The sequence below is a fragment of the Rutidosis leptorrhynchoides genome, chromosome 5, assembly GCF_046630445.1.
Source record: "Rutidosis leptorrhynchoides isolate AG116_Rl617_1_P2 chromosome 5, CSIRO_AGI_Rlap_v1, whole genome shotgun sequence".
Taxonomy (NCBI): domain Eukaryota; kingdom Viridiplantae; phylum Streptophyta; class Magnoliopsida; order Asterales; family Asteraceae; genus Rutidosis; species Rutidosis leptorrhynchoides.
Window position 1 is genome coordinate 109900079 of NC_092337.1, and position 17270 is coordinate 109917348.

Genomic DNA, 17270 nt, shown 5'->3' on the forward strand with positions numbered 1-17270 from the left:
AATCAGAACCGGATCAGAATGAACACATTCTTTCAATGTCTAACTTTGTTACTCCGTATTAAATTGTTTTTTTTTTCAAGAAAAATGAAACTTTATAACTAAGCTCTTTTATTGAATAACAAAAGAAAACTTGCATAACAAGCATAACGAAATTGGGTGGCTCGAAATGAAAAAAACTATACAAAGTTGGAATCAAAACTAATCGTGCGTAATCTATAGACAAGCCATACCTGGACAAAAGCCAACCAACCGGTATTAAGTTGTTTATTGATTGTAACTTTTCATTCACAGACTTAAATTGAAGGATCAATGGTCTCAATGAGAAATTAGTGCAAACTTAGGAATATGCGCCCCAAATGCAGACAACAATGGCGTACATGTAAAGAACCAATCACATTTCGACAACACATCCTTCAAAACCAGCCTGGTTTTAAGATTATGCAAACCTTTATCAGGATAGTATATCTACCACACACTTTATCTCTCTTTCTTTCTCTTACAAATATATTTCTTCAATTCAGCCAAACACATAACAAATATATTTATCAAATCATGGGTATACACAAAAATAGAAACTAAAACATTCTTCTGTTTCATCTTAAAATCTTGTAAACATAAATCCATGCATATCACAATTTCCATCTTTTTAGGGTTTCTGTAAAATCCCAAAAATCAAAAAGTTACCTATAACCAGATCAAGGTCAAAAGATTTCATATTTCTATTTTAGTAAACCTAAAAGAAGGTAACTTGAACCAAGAAACCAAATCTTGATCAGTTATACTTTATGGGTTTTTAAAAAGATTAAAGATTTGTATTAAAATAAGCCGTACTTGTTGATTTTTAGGGTTTTTGGAATAAAAAAAAATGGGAAGAGGGAGGGTGCAGTTGAAGAGGATTGAAAACAAGATTAGCAGACAAGTAACATTTTCAAAAAGAAGAACAGGATTATTAAAGAAAGCTCATGAGATCTCTGTCTTGTGTGATGCTGATGTTGCTCTTATTGTTTTCTCTACTAAAGGAAAACTTTTTGAGTACTCCACTCATTCCAGGTAGATCTGCTACCTTTCTTTACATTTTGATTTTTAATTTATTCTTGTTTATCAAAATTTCAAACACAATCTTGGATCTCTACCTTAAACTTACTACTTTAAGCAGGTGTGTGTGTCTTTGTTTGTATTAAGGTACCAATACAACCTCATTGACTTTTAAAACCGTTTATTGCTCTTTCTTTTGCAGGATAATATATATATATATATATATATATATATATATATATATATATATATATATATATATATATATATATATATATATATTTGCACAAATAAAAAATACTTATACATGTAGTTCCTAGCCTATGGTGAATGTGTCTATTTTTTGTCCAACTTTCTAGTTCATTAATCTTGTTGTTTTGGGAGTGTTTTCTTTCAAAATGTATATACTTGATTTGTAGTTATGATGAGAGTATCAGTATTGACATAAAAAGCATATATTTTAAGAGAAGTACTATAATTGGTAGTTTGTACAACCAATGCCTTTATCGTTCTTTTGTTAAGACAAACATAAACATATGTACAACAAACTATGAATATATATGAATATGAATTTGCATATTACCAAAAATAATGTACAGGTTACTCACTTACTCATACCAAAAGTATTTACTACGGAGTACGTGATTTGTTTATGCTAGCAGCTCTCTTCTTTTTTTTTAAACATATTTTTGGGATTGGGATTGGGATTGGGATTGAAGACTCAACTTATGGACCACATATGGGTTAATTCTTTGCCACAATGACACGTGCACAGAGATATAAAGAGTACCCAATATGTAATACTCCATCTAAATATGTTTCACCTCTTGAAAAAGCATGATTAGTGTTTTTTGAAATCATAAATGGTTGTTCTATATGTCTTTGTCATAAAATATCAGTATGTTAGCGAGAGGTCAGAAGTTCGATTCCCCTAGGCTGTAACATTGCATTCAATTAATGTTATCACTGACAAGAGGTATCCACCTAAATCGTCTTTCGCTTAGTGCGTGGGCAACGGGGAGGGACTAGGGAGGTTTTACCGGCCATGCCATCGGATTGGTCCGGATTTCCTCCAGGACAGTAGTTGGGGACAGGTTATGCAATTACGGGAGATGAACGGGTGGGTAGTTAAGTCCCCTTGGGTGATCTCTGATCTCAAACTAATGTAAAAAAAAAAAAATGTACAACTTTATAATTATAGAATAAAAATTGCTTAACAGTAGGTGTAAATTTCATTTTTCAAAAAAAATAATAATATTGGAGTAGTATCTAATCATTTCTGAATATTAACTGCTTTAATTTAATTTAAAATTTAAAATAGAGTGTTTAGTGTTTATTTAAATTGTGTTAATTAAAAAATGGATAAAAAAGTATGATAAAATTTTTATGTACCTTAAATTTATACATGTAAGAAATAAGATAGATAAATTAAGCGGTAAATATACAAAATTTAACAAAAAATACATGTAATAGTCATTTTTTTTTAAATTGTTTTCTTTAAACTGTTTGCTTTTTATTTTGAGACATTTAGAGACAGATGGATCGAGTAAATGTTTAATTTAATTTACTAATAATAGTAGTACGAAATTATTGAACGAGCCTGGACGCAGCAACAACCTAGTACTCACAAACCCTTTAGTTAATGCCTGGTCAAACACCACTTTCCACAAGAATACGTACATGAAATTTAATGTAAATTTAGTTAAATTGAGCTTTTCCTATTCCTATAATTTTTAACATAAAAATATAAATTATAAATAAATACAAATATATATACTCAGTAATATATTCATTATACAATACATGAATACCATAATAAGGAGTAATTAACAATTTATATTTTATAACTTATTTAATGGATGTTTAGGGTGGTTTTTAACAAAAGTGATGATGAATTTGTAAGCATTTAATGTTGTAAATATACGCATACGAAACAGAGAACAAAGCATGATTCTTATTCTTATTAAATATTCATACAAAGAGTATAATATACAAATAAATAATAAGAAACTGGAAAACTAACGAAACAGGCAAAAAACAGATTACAATTATCAACGCATGCTATAATATTAATCGAAACATAATAAAGAAACAGAAAATTAAATCGATCAAACCTAATAGTAGGGTTAAACCGGGCTTGTGTTTGACACAATTCCCTTAAACAGATTCGACGTCTGTTCCCAGGTTACACCGGTTCGAAACAGCGTACTGCCGGACGAGAGCACTTGCCTGAAAAACGACCGGAAACGGGGAGACCGAAGTTGTAGAAGAAGAAGCTGCGAAAAACAAAGTTGCATTTAAAATAACGAGGAAGCAGAAACAGATTGCAAAACATTGCATAAGATCTTGACAAAGCTTATGTCCATGCCACTTATATATTACATAAAAGTTCTTTCCCACTCCTACGTGGGACAAGTTCCATTTCATTTCAAAGGCTTCTACTTTGCACTTAAACTAGTAACTTTGAGACGCGATATCTCATTCACCATTAACCCGTTTTGGACACACTTTAATTCAATTTAAAGCTCTCATTAGTAGCTACAAAATTCACTAAATAATCGTTAATATATATCACTTTATTATATATTAATTTATGTCCAAACATTGGGGGAACATGCTTTTCAAACCAAATTTTCCAACATTTAATTTAATAATTAGACGTATCATTTTATCGATCAGTATAGTTAATACTCGAAAAAGCATTTAACTTACATGTATTAATTATTAATTATTTAATTATTACAGTAATAATAATACATCAAACCAAATGCAGGTAATAACAAAATACTCCAAATATTATACGTATAGGTCAGTACTCCGTATATTTTTGTAAGCATATAATATAAATAAATATTTATAATTTATAAATAAATAATATTTAGTATAAAAATTCTTTATATAGTGCAGGCATTATTCTCTGGACAATAACCGTTGTATATTGAATTTGTAACAGTATGGATGCAATTCTTGAAAGGTATGAACGATATTCATATGCCGAAAAGCTGCTTACTACACCCGAAACAGAAACACAGGTACGTATAATTAAACACTGTTTCAAGTATATATGTGTATATATATATATATATATATATATATATATATATATATATATATATATATATATATATATATGTATAGGGACAGTATCAATGGGGAAGTAACCAATCGGGGGGAAGCGGAGGGAAGCAAAATTTTTTTTTTCTTCGTTTTTTGAAAAAACTTTGTTCACGAACATTATAGATTGGATGAAAATATGAGCAATTAGAAAAGACACTTCGTGATGAATGTTATTATTTTGGCGGAAAAACGATCGACAAAAATAACATTCAAGATAATATTGTTCGTGAAGAATGTTAACGTTTTTTTTCTTCATGTTTTGTGAAGTAAAATTTAGCCCGATTTAGATTTTAGGGTTTAGGGTTTGGTGTTTTGGGTTTATACCATAAACCCAAAACACCAAACCCTATACCCTAAACCCTAAACCCTAAACTCTAAACTCTAAACCGTTCGTGTTAAAAACTCAATCTAGATCCTAAATCTAAACCCTAAATCTAAACCCTAAACTCTAAATTTCTAAACCCTAATATCTAAACCCTAATATCTAAAACCTCAACATACGCTCGAAAAACAAGATAATTGTGATATATTACTTCTTCGAGCGTTTTTCCGTCAAAATAAAAACATTTATCACAAAGTGTCTTTATTAAAAGTTCATATTTTCATCCAATCTATAATGTTTGTGAAAAAGTTTTTTTCAAAAAACGAAAAAAAAAAATTTGTTTCCCCCTGCTTCCCCCCGATTGGTTTCTTCCCTCTTGATCCTACTATATATATATATATATATATATATATATATATATATATATATATATATATATATATATATATATATAGGGGCATGATCAATGGGGAAGTAACCAATCGGGGAGAAGTGGGGTGAAGCAAAAAAAAAAAAATTCGTTTTTTTTGGAATTTTTTTTCCGACATCAAGATCACACGAAAATATGAATATTTAGAAGAGACACTTCGTGATGAATGTTATTATTTAGGCGGGAAAACGATCGACAAAAATAACATTCAAGATAATATTGTTCGTGAAGATTATGAACTTATTTTTTTCATGTTTTGTGAAGTAAAATTTAGCCCGATTTAGAGTTTAGGGTTTAGGGTTTGGTGTTTTGGGTTTATTCCATAAACCCAAAATACCAAACCCTAAACCCTAAACTCTAAACCGTTCGTGTTAAAAACTCAATCTAAATCATAAATCTAAACCCTAAATTTTTTTAACCCTAATATCTAAACCCTATAAACCCTAATATCTAAACCTAAATAGGTAAAACCTCAACATACGCTCGAAAAACACGATAATTGTTATATATTACTTCTTCGAGCGTTTTCCCGCCAAAATAAAAACATTTATCACAAAGTGTCTCTACTAAATGTTCATATTTTCATCTCATCTATAATTTTCGTAAATAAAGTTTTTTCAAAAAACGAAGAAAAAAAAAATTGCTTCCCCCCCGCTTCCCCCTTGATCCTATATATATATATATATATATATATATATGGTGAGGATCCATGGAGAACCAAAGGTAGTAGAGAACTCATGGAACTCGTGCAGATTGAGTCAATCTGCTGCAGATTGAGTCAATCTGCTGCAGATTGACGTTTTTTTTTTTTTTTTGTATATTTTTTTCTGTGCAGATTGACCTTTTTTTTTTTGCAGATTGAGTCAATCTGCGTGCAGATTGACGTTTGTTTGCATTTTTTTTTTGCAGATTGACTTTTTTCTGTGCAGATTGACTTTTCTTTTGTGCAGATTGAGTCAATCTGCGTGCAGCAATCTGCGTGCAGGTTGAGTCAATCTGCAATTTTTTTTTGCAGATCAACTTTTTTTCTGTGCAGATTGATTTTTTTTTGTGCAGATTGAGTCAATCTGCGTGCAGATTGACTTTTTTTCAGTTTTTTTGCAGTTTTTTTTTTTTGCAGACCGACTTTTTTTTCCTATGCAGATTGACTGTTTTTTTTTTCCAGAATTTTTTTTTTCGTAGATTGAAACTCAATCTCCACATAGATTGAAGTTCAATCTATGAGTTCTATAGGTTCTCTACATACTCTAGTTCTCTAGGGATCATTTCACTATATATATATATATATATATATATATAAACTTTTTATACGAATTGTATATCTATTTTTCCTTGTAAGTCAAGTAGTTTTGTATAATTATAAATTGGTAGATAGCTTTGTAGGCGATATTAACCTGGACAATATTTACAATAAACACTAAGCTTTGATAAATTATCTAGACCATTTTTGGTAGCTTAATTTTTTTTGTAACATTATTTTGTTAACAACGTCTTGCAAGAAGAGGATAATTCATAATTGGCTATCTCATGAAGTTGCATACATTTATCTTTTTGTGTTGTTATATAGAAAAATACTCAAACTTGTACTATATATGTTATCTGAGGTTTCGATCATTGGCTACTACGATATATTTGAAGTTATGTGCTCGATTTTTAACTGCGGGTTTGTAAAACACAAGGAAAATTGTCGGATAACGTACAAATCTTATTAATTTTATACGATATGATGTTGTGAAATTGAGAAGTGTTGGTACGTGAACATGTTGTTCTTGTTACTGATCATTCTATTGTGTCTGCAGGGAAGCTGGACTCTCGAGGCCTCCAAGCTCAGGGCAAAAATTGAGGTCTTAGAAAAGAACATCAGGTGTGTACACATATTTTGATTTGATGTTTGGGAATTTGGCATGATCGATTCGGTATGGGTCAAAGTAGATAGTGCTAAAGTTGGAATGGATCGATCGAATAATAATGTTTGATCATCATGAATTAAAATCTGATTATATATTAATTGGAGTTAAAACGATCATCTTCGAGTTGGAATTACCCTATCGGAAAAAACCTAAATGGGGAAGATTTTCCTGCTACTTAGGGAGAATATTTTTACTCGGGTGTATGTGGTCTAAACTGGGTTATCCTTTAATTGTTTATGATTTTCTTTCTTTAGTCACCTTCAGATGTGTAGTTAACGAGTTTTAAATGTGAGACATCTAATAAGAAAATATTAGGACACAAATCACTGTCACATAAACTTATTATTCCTTATCATTAATGATCACCAAAAACACATATCTTGTTTCATTTGAATTACTCTAATTATCAGTGTTGTAAACGATGTCCGTTGAGACGTCCATTGCAACATTTTGGTGACTAGTCCGTCACGACCCCATCCCGTCTTCTAATATATCAGTCAGCGGTTAAAAGTCTGGTCAAATGGAGGAAATGTCGGGTTAACGCCGATCAAAATTCTAAAATTCAGTTTAAATCGGTTGAAAGTCTGTCAAATCAATCAAAATTGACCTAGTTTATTGTTACATTTTTGGTATTACATTAACGATAATAGCGATTATAGGTACAAATTGTTCAACGAAGCTTTTTTACTTTAAAATATGTGTATATATATCTTATATATAAAAAAGTCAACGTTGGTGAACGTCCGTTTCGACTCTCGTCTTGACGTTTTAAGGTCCGACCATCTAGATCGAACCCCGTCTCGCATCTTTTTCAACTTTGCTTATTATTTAGCAGGTGACACCCAGTTTCGTTTTGAACCAAATAAAAAAAGAGTCTAACAATAGCTTAAATTTCATATAATACCATTAGTTTAGAAAGTTTTATATAAAACATAAGTCTAAGTCAACTTGACCATATGGGTCATACTCAATATTTAAAGAAGTCAACTATTGAATTTAAATATTTAAAGAAGTCAACTAATGAATTCAATAAAAGACTAATTAATGTATAACGTTCTCAACTACACAAAGACTATATGCAATCGTGGCTAATCGAATTGATACGTGCAAACCTTCTCGGTTTAACAAACAATAAATCCAACCTTCACGATTTAGGAAAAGATAAAACCTTCATGGTTTAAGTTTTTTATTCAAGATAAACAAAACAATAATCAAAATCTGAATTACAGAACCATATGGTCATATGGATATGAATATAAATATTGGAAACAGGAGAAGTTTAATAAAGAAACACGAAACAAATTCTTCCAGGGTCACACTTCTGTCAAAACATACATTATTGTGTGTAGTGATTTACATAGCACCCAATAGTGACTAGTGTAATGCCATATAATGCATTTATTTTGAAACGATAAGCGCACACACACTTTTATTCACGAGTGACTCGAACTCACAATTTAAAAGTTGAGTTCCCTTAATACCGCTAGGTCAGAAACCATTTGATATACAATAGGATGCATTATTGTTCGTACATTGAAACTTTTTTTCGACATGAACATAAGATATAATATAACTCACTTCCTTACACATCCAAGTTACATTTATATGGGATGTGGTTTGCCAACCATATCCTATATAGGTTGTTTTATCTAGACATCAACGTGAGCTAAAATTGATGTATAATGTGTTTGACGGAATAATATTATCTATTGTTACTTTTCGAATAGTTAAACTTAAGATTGTCTCACATATATTAATTTTTGCGTGTTATAGGCATTATGTTGGGGAAGATCTTGGGCCCTTGAACCTCAGAGAGCTTCAAAGTGTAGAGCAACAACTTGAGACTGCTCTCAAACGAATACGAACAAAAAAGGTGCTCACTCACTCCATGGTTGTAGAAGTCCCCCGACTAGACCGACTAGTTATTGACTAGGCGGGATCTTAAAATAGTCCCATTAGTCAAAGTTAAAGTTAGACTATTCCCAACCCTAATTGTAATGTCAGAGTCAGATTGTGCACTTTTTTGTGAAAAAAGAGATTTTTGATTGTGACCGTATTTGACATGCGTTAATCCTAAATGTTAAATTTTTGAGTCAAATATTTGTAGGGTGATGTACTAAAATCTGATTGAAAATTGGGTTAAAAAATAAATATATTACAAAAGTATATTAATATTAAATTAAAAAAATCATTCATTGGATGCTTTTATTCTTGACCTTTCCGTCAATTTTCTGACCGGCCCATGTTAGGTCACATTTTACCGCCGCGATAATTCCGTCACACGCAGTCAAACTTCCTCCAACTCATCTCATGCCTGCAAAATGATGCAGTGATAGAATCGGTCCTAGTGAACATCGGACTAATTTCAACTAGTTTTTAACTTGGCCAATGAGTCTCTACAAGGTCACGGCTAACTTATCCCCGTACTAACTACTTTTACAACCATGTACTCACTCCATGTTTATGTTGTTTGGTTCCACACAAGAACAACAACAACAACAACAAAACTCAATACTACATGAATGGTGTATGGGAGAGGTTATATGTTGTTTGGTTCCACGTTTTTGGGTTTAATTGGACAACGGAGTTCAGATTAATTAATTTTGTGTAAAATTTAAATCATATTATTGTATGCAGAACCAAGCCATGCACGAGTCCATCTCAAAACTCCATAAAAAGGTATTCTACTTACCCATATTCACGTCTATCTTAAAAAAAAAAAATAACTATCTCTATGTCTGAATATAAAAATAAACATGCGTTTGTGCAAAGTTTCGTCCCAACTCGGGTAGAATGAACACCTTGTTTTAAAAATGTAGACGGCCTAATCAAATTATCTCATGATTGTTTCTGGCCATCAAAGATATAGTAGTGAAGTTTGAATCTTAAACCTTTTGTGAGGATAATATTGGGATTATTAAAGAAATGAAGGTGTATGTTGAACCCTAATTCTCTTTATGGATTGAAAAGGATAAAAATACTATTTAGTGTAGGAAAAATGTTAGATGGCTGATGACCATGATTTTTTTTTTTCCGAAATAAAATAAAGTTTAATGTTGCCAAATATGCATGTGTTGTCTACAAAGAAAGTCTGGTAGTTTTATTTTATTTTGTTTTATATTTTATATTAAACAAGAAAAATTATTCATTTAAATGATGAGTCTGATCTTTCTTATCTATTTTGTTGTGGCAGGAGAGATCACTCCAAGAGCAAAACAGTGCACTCTCTAAGAAGGTACTTCATTGAATAGCAACTGTGTAGTAGTTTCGGCTAAAAATGTTTCCATCACTAAACTTAATTTGCTAATTCACAAAAAAGAAAACATAATAATACCAAAGTAGCAGTAATTAAATAGTCTTTCAACTAAAGAGGTTGGGTGTTTAAGCCCCGTAACGAGCACATTCGTGAATAAATTCATGTTTGGGATGTGAATTGCTGTTTAAAATAATAAAATAATAGTAATAATAATTGTTATATTTTCCTGTTTAAACATGTTCAACTCCATCTCAAAACAATGCACTCACTATTCACTAAGAAGGTACCTCAATTTCAATTGTTTAGTTGATCCGTTACAAATTAAGAACTCAACGTAATTTGCAAGGATATTAATAAAGTTGTATGGAAATCAATAGTGTACGTACTGTAAAGAAAGAATGGATATTGACAGAAATATTAAGGGTAATTGATGTTTTTATTTCTCTCTCTATATTACACTGATAAAGGAATATAATATAGAGGCCTATGCCTTTTACACTACCATCTACAATTATTTATACTAAAAGTAAATGAAGTGATTCTCCACAATTCCGAACGTTGCAAATATCTCGGATCATGGGCTGACTGAATTACCAAGTCTTCCTGATTTTATTGATGAGCAAAAAAACGTAGTCCACCTTCCTTGATTCTCGGAGATAGTTAGGATCCACCGGATCACTCCTCCCCTTCTCCGGCAAGGATCAAACTCCGGTGATCCTAAAATTTAAGGTGAGGAAACCGCTGTCGAGCAATCTCCTCTGAAAACCATTTTGCAGCAGTAGGAAGTTGTCCCTTCAAACCAACTCGATATGATCTCCGTTCACCCCTACGAGTAGAACTACTCTTGCTTTCCACAATGGTATCTTCAGGTAGAACCTTAATTTGATCAGTGATGAGATCTTCCATAGCTGGTAAAGCCTCACCTATGTCATCGTCGAGCATTGATGGTTCGAATAGCTTAAGCTTATCCACATTCACCACTGAATACAATTCCATGTAGGCTGGCAACTCTAATTGACATGCATTGTCGCCTATTTTTTTTAGAATCCGAAACGGCCCGTAACGAATAGGTTTTAATTTTTTTCCTTCTCCCTTTAACCGATCCTTTCCAAGATGCAACCACACGAGATCACCTACTTGAAAATTTCCTTGTACGCGATGACGGTCATGCCTGGCTTTGTATTTTTGTTGGGACCGAACCAATTGTGATTCAACTTCTTGATGTACTTTACGAACGTTATCCAGAAACCTTTGGGCCTTCTCAGCTTCATGAACTTCCTTTGCATTTTGACCAGTAGACTCCACATGAAATGCAATATCAAAGGGACTATGAGGTAAAAAACCCAAGCATACTTCTGATGGTGCTTTGTTCGTAGAGCTATGCACGGTGTGATTTATTGCAAATTGAATGAAAGGGATACTTTCGTCCCATGTTTTTGGATGCTTCGCGTTGTATCCCCGTAACAAGTGAACTACCGATCGATTAACAACTTCGGTTTGACCGTCGGTTTGGGGGTGAAAGGCGGTACTTCGCTTTAACTTTGTGTCCATTTTTGACCATAGAGAACACCAAAACTTGCTTAGAAAACGTGAATCCCGGTCTGAAATGATAGACGTTGGCAGCCCGAAAAGCTTCCATACATGCTCAAAGAATAACCTTGCCGCCTCCTCGCCATTAATCGTCTTCTTACATGGTACCAAAATCACCATTTTTGAGAATCGATCGACAATGACAAATAAATAATCACTTCCCCTTCGGGTCAGCGGTAAGCCTCCAACGAAATCCATGGATATACTATCCCATGGTCGTGATGGTACCGGAAGAGGGGTGTACAATCCCACTTTCCGATTAGACGGCTTCGATGTGCTACACAATACACATCCCCGAATGAATCGCGCCACGTCTAAATGCATACGGGGCCAAAAGACATAGCGCTGCAAGTGCTGCAATGTTTTTGTGACACCAAAATGTCCTGCTACTTTCGATGTATGGGCTTCACGCAACCACCGAACTCGATCACATGTAACAGGAACACAAAGTGTACTACCTTTGTATAATAAATTATTTTTCCATGCATATTCAGTAACCCCTCCATGTGCTACCTCTTCTAATATAATTTTGAAGTCTGGATCCTTTTTATACTCGTTGGCATACTCTCCATGAAACATGGGTTGCACTTGCATGAAAGTTGACAAACAAAGATTAGTCACTGGAGGTCTCGATAACATATCGGCAAGCTTATTTTGAACACCCTTTTTATATTTGATAACAAGATTAAATTGTTGAAGGTATGTCATCCATTTCATGTGCCTCGCTTGCTGTAACTTCGCTTGGCTTTGTAGGTATTGAAGCGGTTGGTGATCGGTATGTACAACCGTTTCTTTACCCAACAAATAGCACCGCCAATGTTTAACAGCTTGGTGTAGGGCCAGCAGCTCTTTATCGTACGTCGGATAATTCTTTTGTGCTCCCTGGAACATTTCAGAGTGGTAGGCAACGGGGCGTCCGTCTTGCATTAGTACCGCTCCCATTGCATACCCGGACGCATCCGTCTCTAATTCAAAAGTGCGTTGTAAGTTTGGCAACGCAAGAACGGGTGCCTCGCTGATCTTTTTTTTTAACAGTAGGAAGGTCTCTTCTTGTTTACTTGACCATTCAAATTTACTGTGAAGTTTTGTGATGGCATGTAGGGGTGCGGCAATGACCGAAAAGTGCCGAATAAACTTGCGTAAGTATTGACATGCCCCCATAAAGCTTCGCACCTCAGTCACGGACTGGGGCCTTGGCCACTCACGAATGACCTTAATCTTCTCGGGATCAACCTGCAAGTTACCACCACCAACTACAAAACCAAGATAAACTAGATTAAGTTTGGCAAACTCACACTTCTTTTTATTCAGATGTAACTGTTGTTGTTGTAGTAGCTCAAAAACTTTTTGCAAATGCACCAAATGCTCATCTTCTGACCTACTATAAATAAGTATGTCGTCTAAATACACAACGACAAACTCATCAAGATAAGGACGTAGTATATCATTCATGAGCCGCATGAATGTAGCTGGTGCATTACAAAGCCCAAAAGGCATTACGAGCCACTCATAGAGTCCTTGACGAGTCTTGAAGGCTGTCTTCCACGTGTCTTCATCTCGTACTTGAACCTGATAATAGCCCGATTTTAAATCGAGCTTTGTAAAGATGGTGGCGTGTTTTAATTGATCCAACAAATCGTCAATGCGTGGAAGGGGATACCGGTTCTTAACAGTGATCTTGTTAAGGGCCCGGTAATCAATGCACATCCTCCACCCTCCGTCTTTCTTTGGTACCAAAATAACCGGCGACCCACATGGTGAACTACTGGCCTTGATCACTCCCAAGTTCAGCAACTCGCTCACTTGTCTTTTAATTTCATCATTCTCCATTGATGAATTTCGGTACATCCCAATGTTGGGAAGATTGGAGTCACTGATTAATTGAATTTCATGTTTCACTGCTCGGCTTGGGGGTAGATTGACTACATCATTAAAGAGTGATGAATAGCTCCCAATGAGCTTACTGATCCTGTCATTCATACTACCACACACATGAGTTAATGTATAAAAATTAAATTCATGTTTTACTGGCCTGAGTAGGAGGAGGACAAAGCCTTTAGCAGCATGAATAACCCTACTAATCTGTCCAGTAGTCACTAGCTCAATCCCAGGTGTTGTTTTGTTATTTTTGACAGTGAACTTTCTCCCATCTTTCTCAAACTGATATTTCTGTTCACGGCGATGATATATCGCATTCCTTTCCCATAAATATGGGCTGCCCAAAATGACTTGACATATATCCAGGGGAACAACATCACAGGTGACTTCATCAACATAAAGTTTAGTAATTGCAAAACGAAATTTACATTGGCGAGTTACCTGTGTGTCAGTCCCTTTTTGTATCCACCCCAATGCATACGGTCGTGGGTGAGTGGTTGTATCCAGGCCCAAACGTTGAACAAGACTAGCAGATATTAAATTCTTTTGGCTTCCCGTATCAACTATGGCTTCGATCAGTTCTTGTTTCACTTGTATCTTCAAGGTGAACAATTCTTCTTTCTCATCTACAGCTCCTTTTGTGTCTATAGTGTGTTCTTGTGCTCCTGCCATAAGTGATAGACTTTTGTCGACTTCATTGACAGCCCCAAGCTCCACTGTATCACTAACCGTAGCTGTAGCCGTTGTCCGTTTACCCTTGTCTTTGACCCATTTTTTTGGAAACAAAGATGGGTTGGCCTTCCAACACTTCTCTAGCACATGCCCATCCATCTTGCAATGTTCACAATACTTATTAGTTTTTTGTTGAAGATTAGTTTTCTGCTTTTGTTGATCCTTCTTATCATTCCGGCTTGAATTGTTACTCGACCCTCCTTTATGGCGATCATCATTACGAGACACTCCCATTCTATTCTTTTGCTCAATGGCCATTGCTATGCGGCTAGCACTCGAGATGTCTATAACTGCATGTAGACGTAACTCTGATCGGATTGGTCGAGCTAACCCAGCCACATATTTTGTAAACGTTTCTTCACCATCTAATGGAACTCCTAACATCACTGCTAGCCGCCGAAATTCGGTTGTATATTCTTGAACCTGCTGCCCGTGTTGTTGCCGCAAATTATGCCAACGTGTCCACCGATCTTGCGAATAACCCATAGGGTAGAATTCTTGACGCAACAACCGAGTGAATTCCGACCATCTAACCTCTTCATCTGATTGAGTTCGGAGGTACGAGTTCCACCACGCCAAGGCATGGCTGGTTAATTTTAATCGGGCAAATGAGACTTTCTCTACACTTTTGAAACCGTATAGTGTAAAGTAGGTCTCCAATTGATCGATCCAAGAATCGAGTTTCTCGGCATCAATAGTTCCATCGTAAGTGGGAATATCGATTTTAGCTTCAACTTTAAAAGGCCTGCTAAATTCCTTCTTTCTCGAACAACCAGAATCACTTTCGTGTTCCTCTTCAGACTCGCTTCTCCATTCAGACTCGTCCTCCTTCGTTTTCTTTTGAGGTGTTTCCCGAGCCTTGGGTTTCGTTTGTGTTTGGATCCATTCCAACACAGATGCGAGTTGGGTGGTTAGCTGATCCACCTTCGCTGATAACTCGTTCGGATTGGGATTTCCTTCAGCCGCCATAGTAGATGTTGTAGCTTGTGTTTTTGTTGTTCTTCGGTGCTGATGTAATGACACCAACGGTTCGCCAGTCAATTGATAACCAGCCTTTGTTTTCACCATACACAGGTTAGGAACGATGCTCTGAATACCACTTGATCCGTTACAAATTAAGAACTCAACGTAATTTGCAAGGATATTAATAAAGTTGTATGGAAATCAATAGTGTACGTACTGTAAAGAAAGAATGGATATTGACAGAAATATTAAGGGTAATTGATGTTTTTATTTCTCTCTCTATATTACACTGATAAAGGAATATAATATAGAGGCCTATGCCTTTTACACTACCATCTACAATTATTTATACTAAAAGTAAATGAAGTGATTCTCCACAATTCCGAACGTTGCAAATATCTCGGATCATGGGCTGACTGAATTACCAAGTCTTCCTGATTTTATTGATGAGCAAAAAAACGTAGTCCACCTTCCTTGATTCTCGGAGATAGTTAGGATCCACCGGATCATTAGTCTATTCAAACTGTCTTATCTTCATGTCGAATAAGAAACTTCCTCGGATCAAAACAAAAAAAGCACGCCTACCGATTTAATTCTAACCAATGTAGTACATGGTCACAAGAAACTTTAAAGGACATTAACAGCCATCAAGTTGATTAAATAATCTTGGTCACATTTGTAAATAATTTCGTAAACAGTTAAAGGTGAACGAGAAAAACAAGGAGCAACTGAATTCTGGGCTTCTGTTACCTCAGCCTCCGCCAACACAACCACCGTGCTTAGCTTCTCTTGCAATGGGAAGGTACATAAACTATTTGATCTCTTTATTCTATTTCAATAACTAATGGACCATGGCAATTAAATAGCTGATTAATTAAGCTAATTAAGGGCTCAATTGGTGTATTGAAGTAATTGTAGCAGTGGACAATTTCATGGAAGAGCAATTATAAGGGAGAATGGTTCGATTCAAGCTCATAGCATATCTGATGGGATGATGCCCCCATGGCTACTTCACCACATTAACGAATAACTGTTAAGGCGAATTAGTTAGAGTAAGTTTATAAAATGGCATGCTTTAAGAGTAATCATATATGCAGCCAAGGACTACTTTTTCATGTCTCGATGTTTATATTATACTTACCAAAATGTATGTTTAAATACTTAACTATATAATGGTAGTCAACAAGAATATCTACCACTGCATAATTTTAGGTTTTTAAATTTATGTATATGATATGTTTCTGTAGTAAAAACAAGCTAATGTGTGAAATTATAGTCATATTTCAGAAATAGTTCAAAAGTGTGACTTAGTGACTTGTTGAATTTCATCACTAATTTATTGGGATACCTATTCAGATTAGGGTATTGTTAATGACTCGGCTTGATTGTATGATGAGCTGGGTTCATTAGAATTGCAGTATCTATGTTTATGTTGAATATTGATCAATGTAATACACGTATATATCTATGGAGTTTACAATCTTCTACTTAATTAACTAACCTACTTCAGTGACGAAAATCATGTTGCCACTTTTTGTCACTGTAGGTCTGCCTCTTAGACCCCAAAAAACAAAGTTCGCCACTTACTATTCACATAACTGATCGAAGTCGTCAAATCTGGTGACAACTAATATCGTTACTAACATCTTACTAATCAAAGAAAGTCGTCACTAATCTGATCGTGATGATGAGAAAAAAAGTCATCCCTTACCGCCCATATTTCTACTAATATTTAATGTTGAAAATTAAAATCAAATAATTTGCAGTAATAAACAATGACATTGACATAAAAAATGTTTATTTGGAAAACTATAGTTCTCATTAACATTTATAATCTATATATATCTAAAAATTGACTTCTATTGTCATAAATTAGGGTATTTAATCAACATAGTTACCCCAAATTTTTTACCCATTTGCTGCAATTAACCACATGGTAAATGAGAGTTAATTAAAAAAAAGGTAAATTTGTTAGGTTTCAAATTTTTGGGTCAGCAGCCACATATGTATGTAGTCAAAGCACCCAATATCTGTTTA

General features: G+C 34.4%; 1 protein-coding gene across 2 annotated transcripts; it reads left to right on the forward strand.

The window, feature by feature from the left end:
* Positions 1-532: 532 nt before the first annotated feature.
* LOC139850276 (agamous-like MADS-box protein FUL-L) lies at positions 533-16523 on the forward strand. 2 transcript variants are annotated; one of them, XM_071839863.1, is made up of 9 exons: positions 533-743; positions 846-1050; positions 3989-4067; positions 6704-6768; positions 8588-8687; positions 9452-9493; positions 10008-10049; positions 15932-16035; positions 16143-16523. In XM_071839863.1, exons 2-9 carry the CDS (start codon positions 866-868, stop codon positions 16261-16263), a joined length of 738 nt encoding a protein of 245 aa, XP_071695964.1. In that variant the 5' UTR covers positions 533-743; positions 846-865; the 3' UTR covers positions 16264-16523. The 2 variants fall into 2 exon arrangements, with proteins under 2 accessions (XP_071695964.1, XP_071695965.1); XM_071839864.1 differs by lacking the exon at positions 533-743 and having other exon boundaries at positions 760-1050.
* The last annotated feature ends 747 nt before the right edge of the window (positions 16524-17270 follow it).

Coding starts and splice junctions, on each gene's coding strand:
- LOC139850276 (XM_071839863.1), top strand. CDS start 866: ATGGGAAGAGGGAGGGTGCAGTTGAAGAGGATTGAAAACAAGATTAGC. Junction 1,051..3,988: donor GAGTACTCCACTCATTCCAG/GTAGATCTGCTA, acceptor AATTTGTAACAG/TATGGATGCAATTCTTGAAA. Junction 6,769..8,587: donor GTCTTAGAAAAGAACATCAG/GTGTGTACACAT, acceptor TGCGTGTTATAG/GCATTATGTTGGGGAAGATC.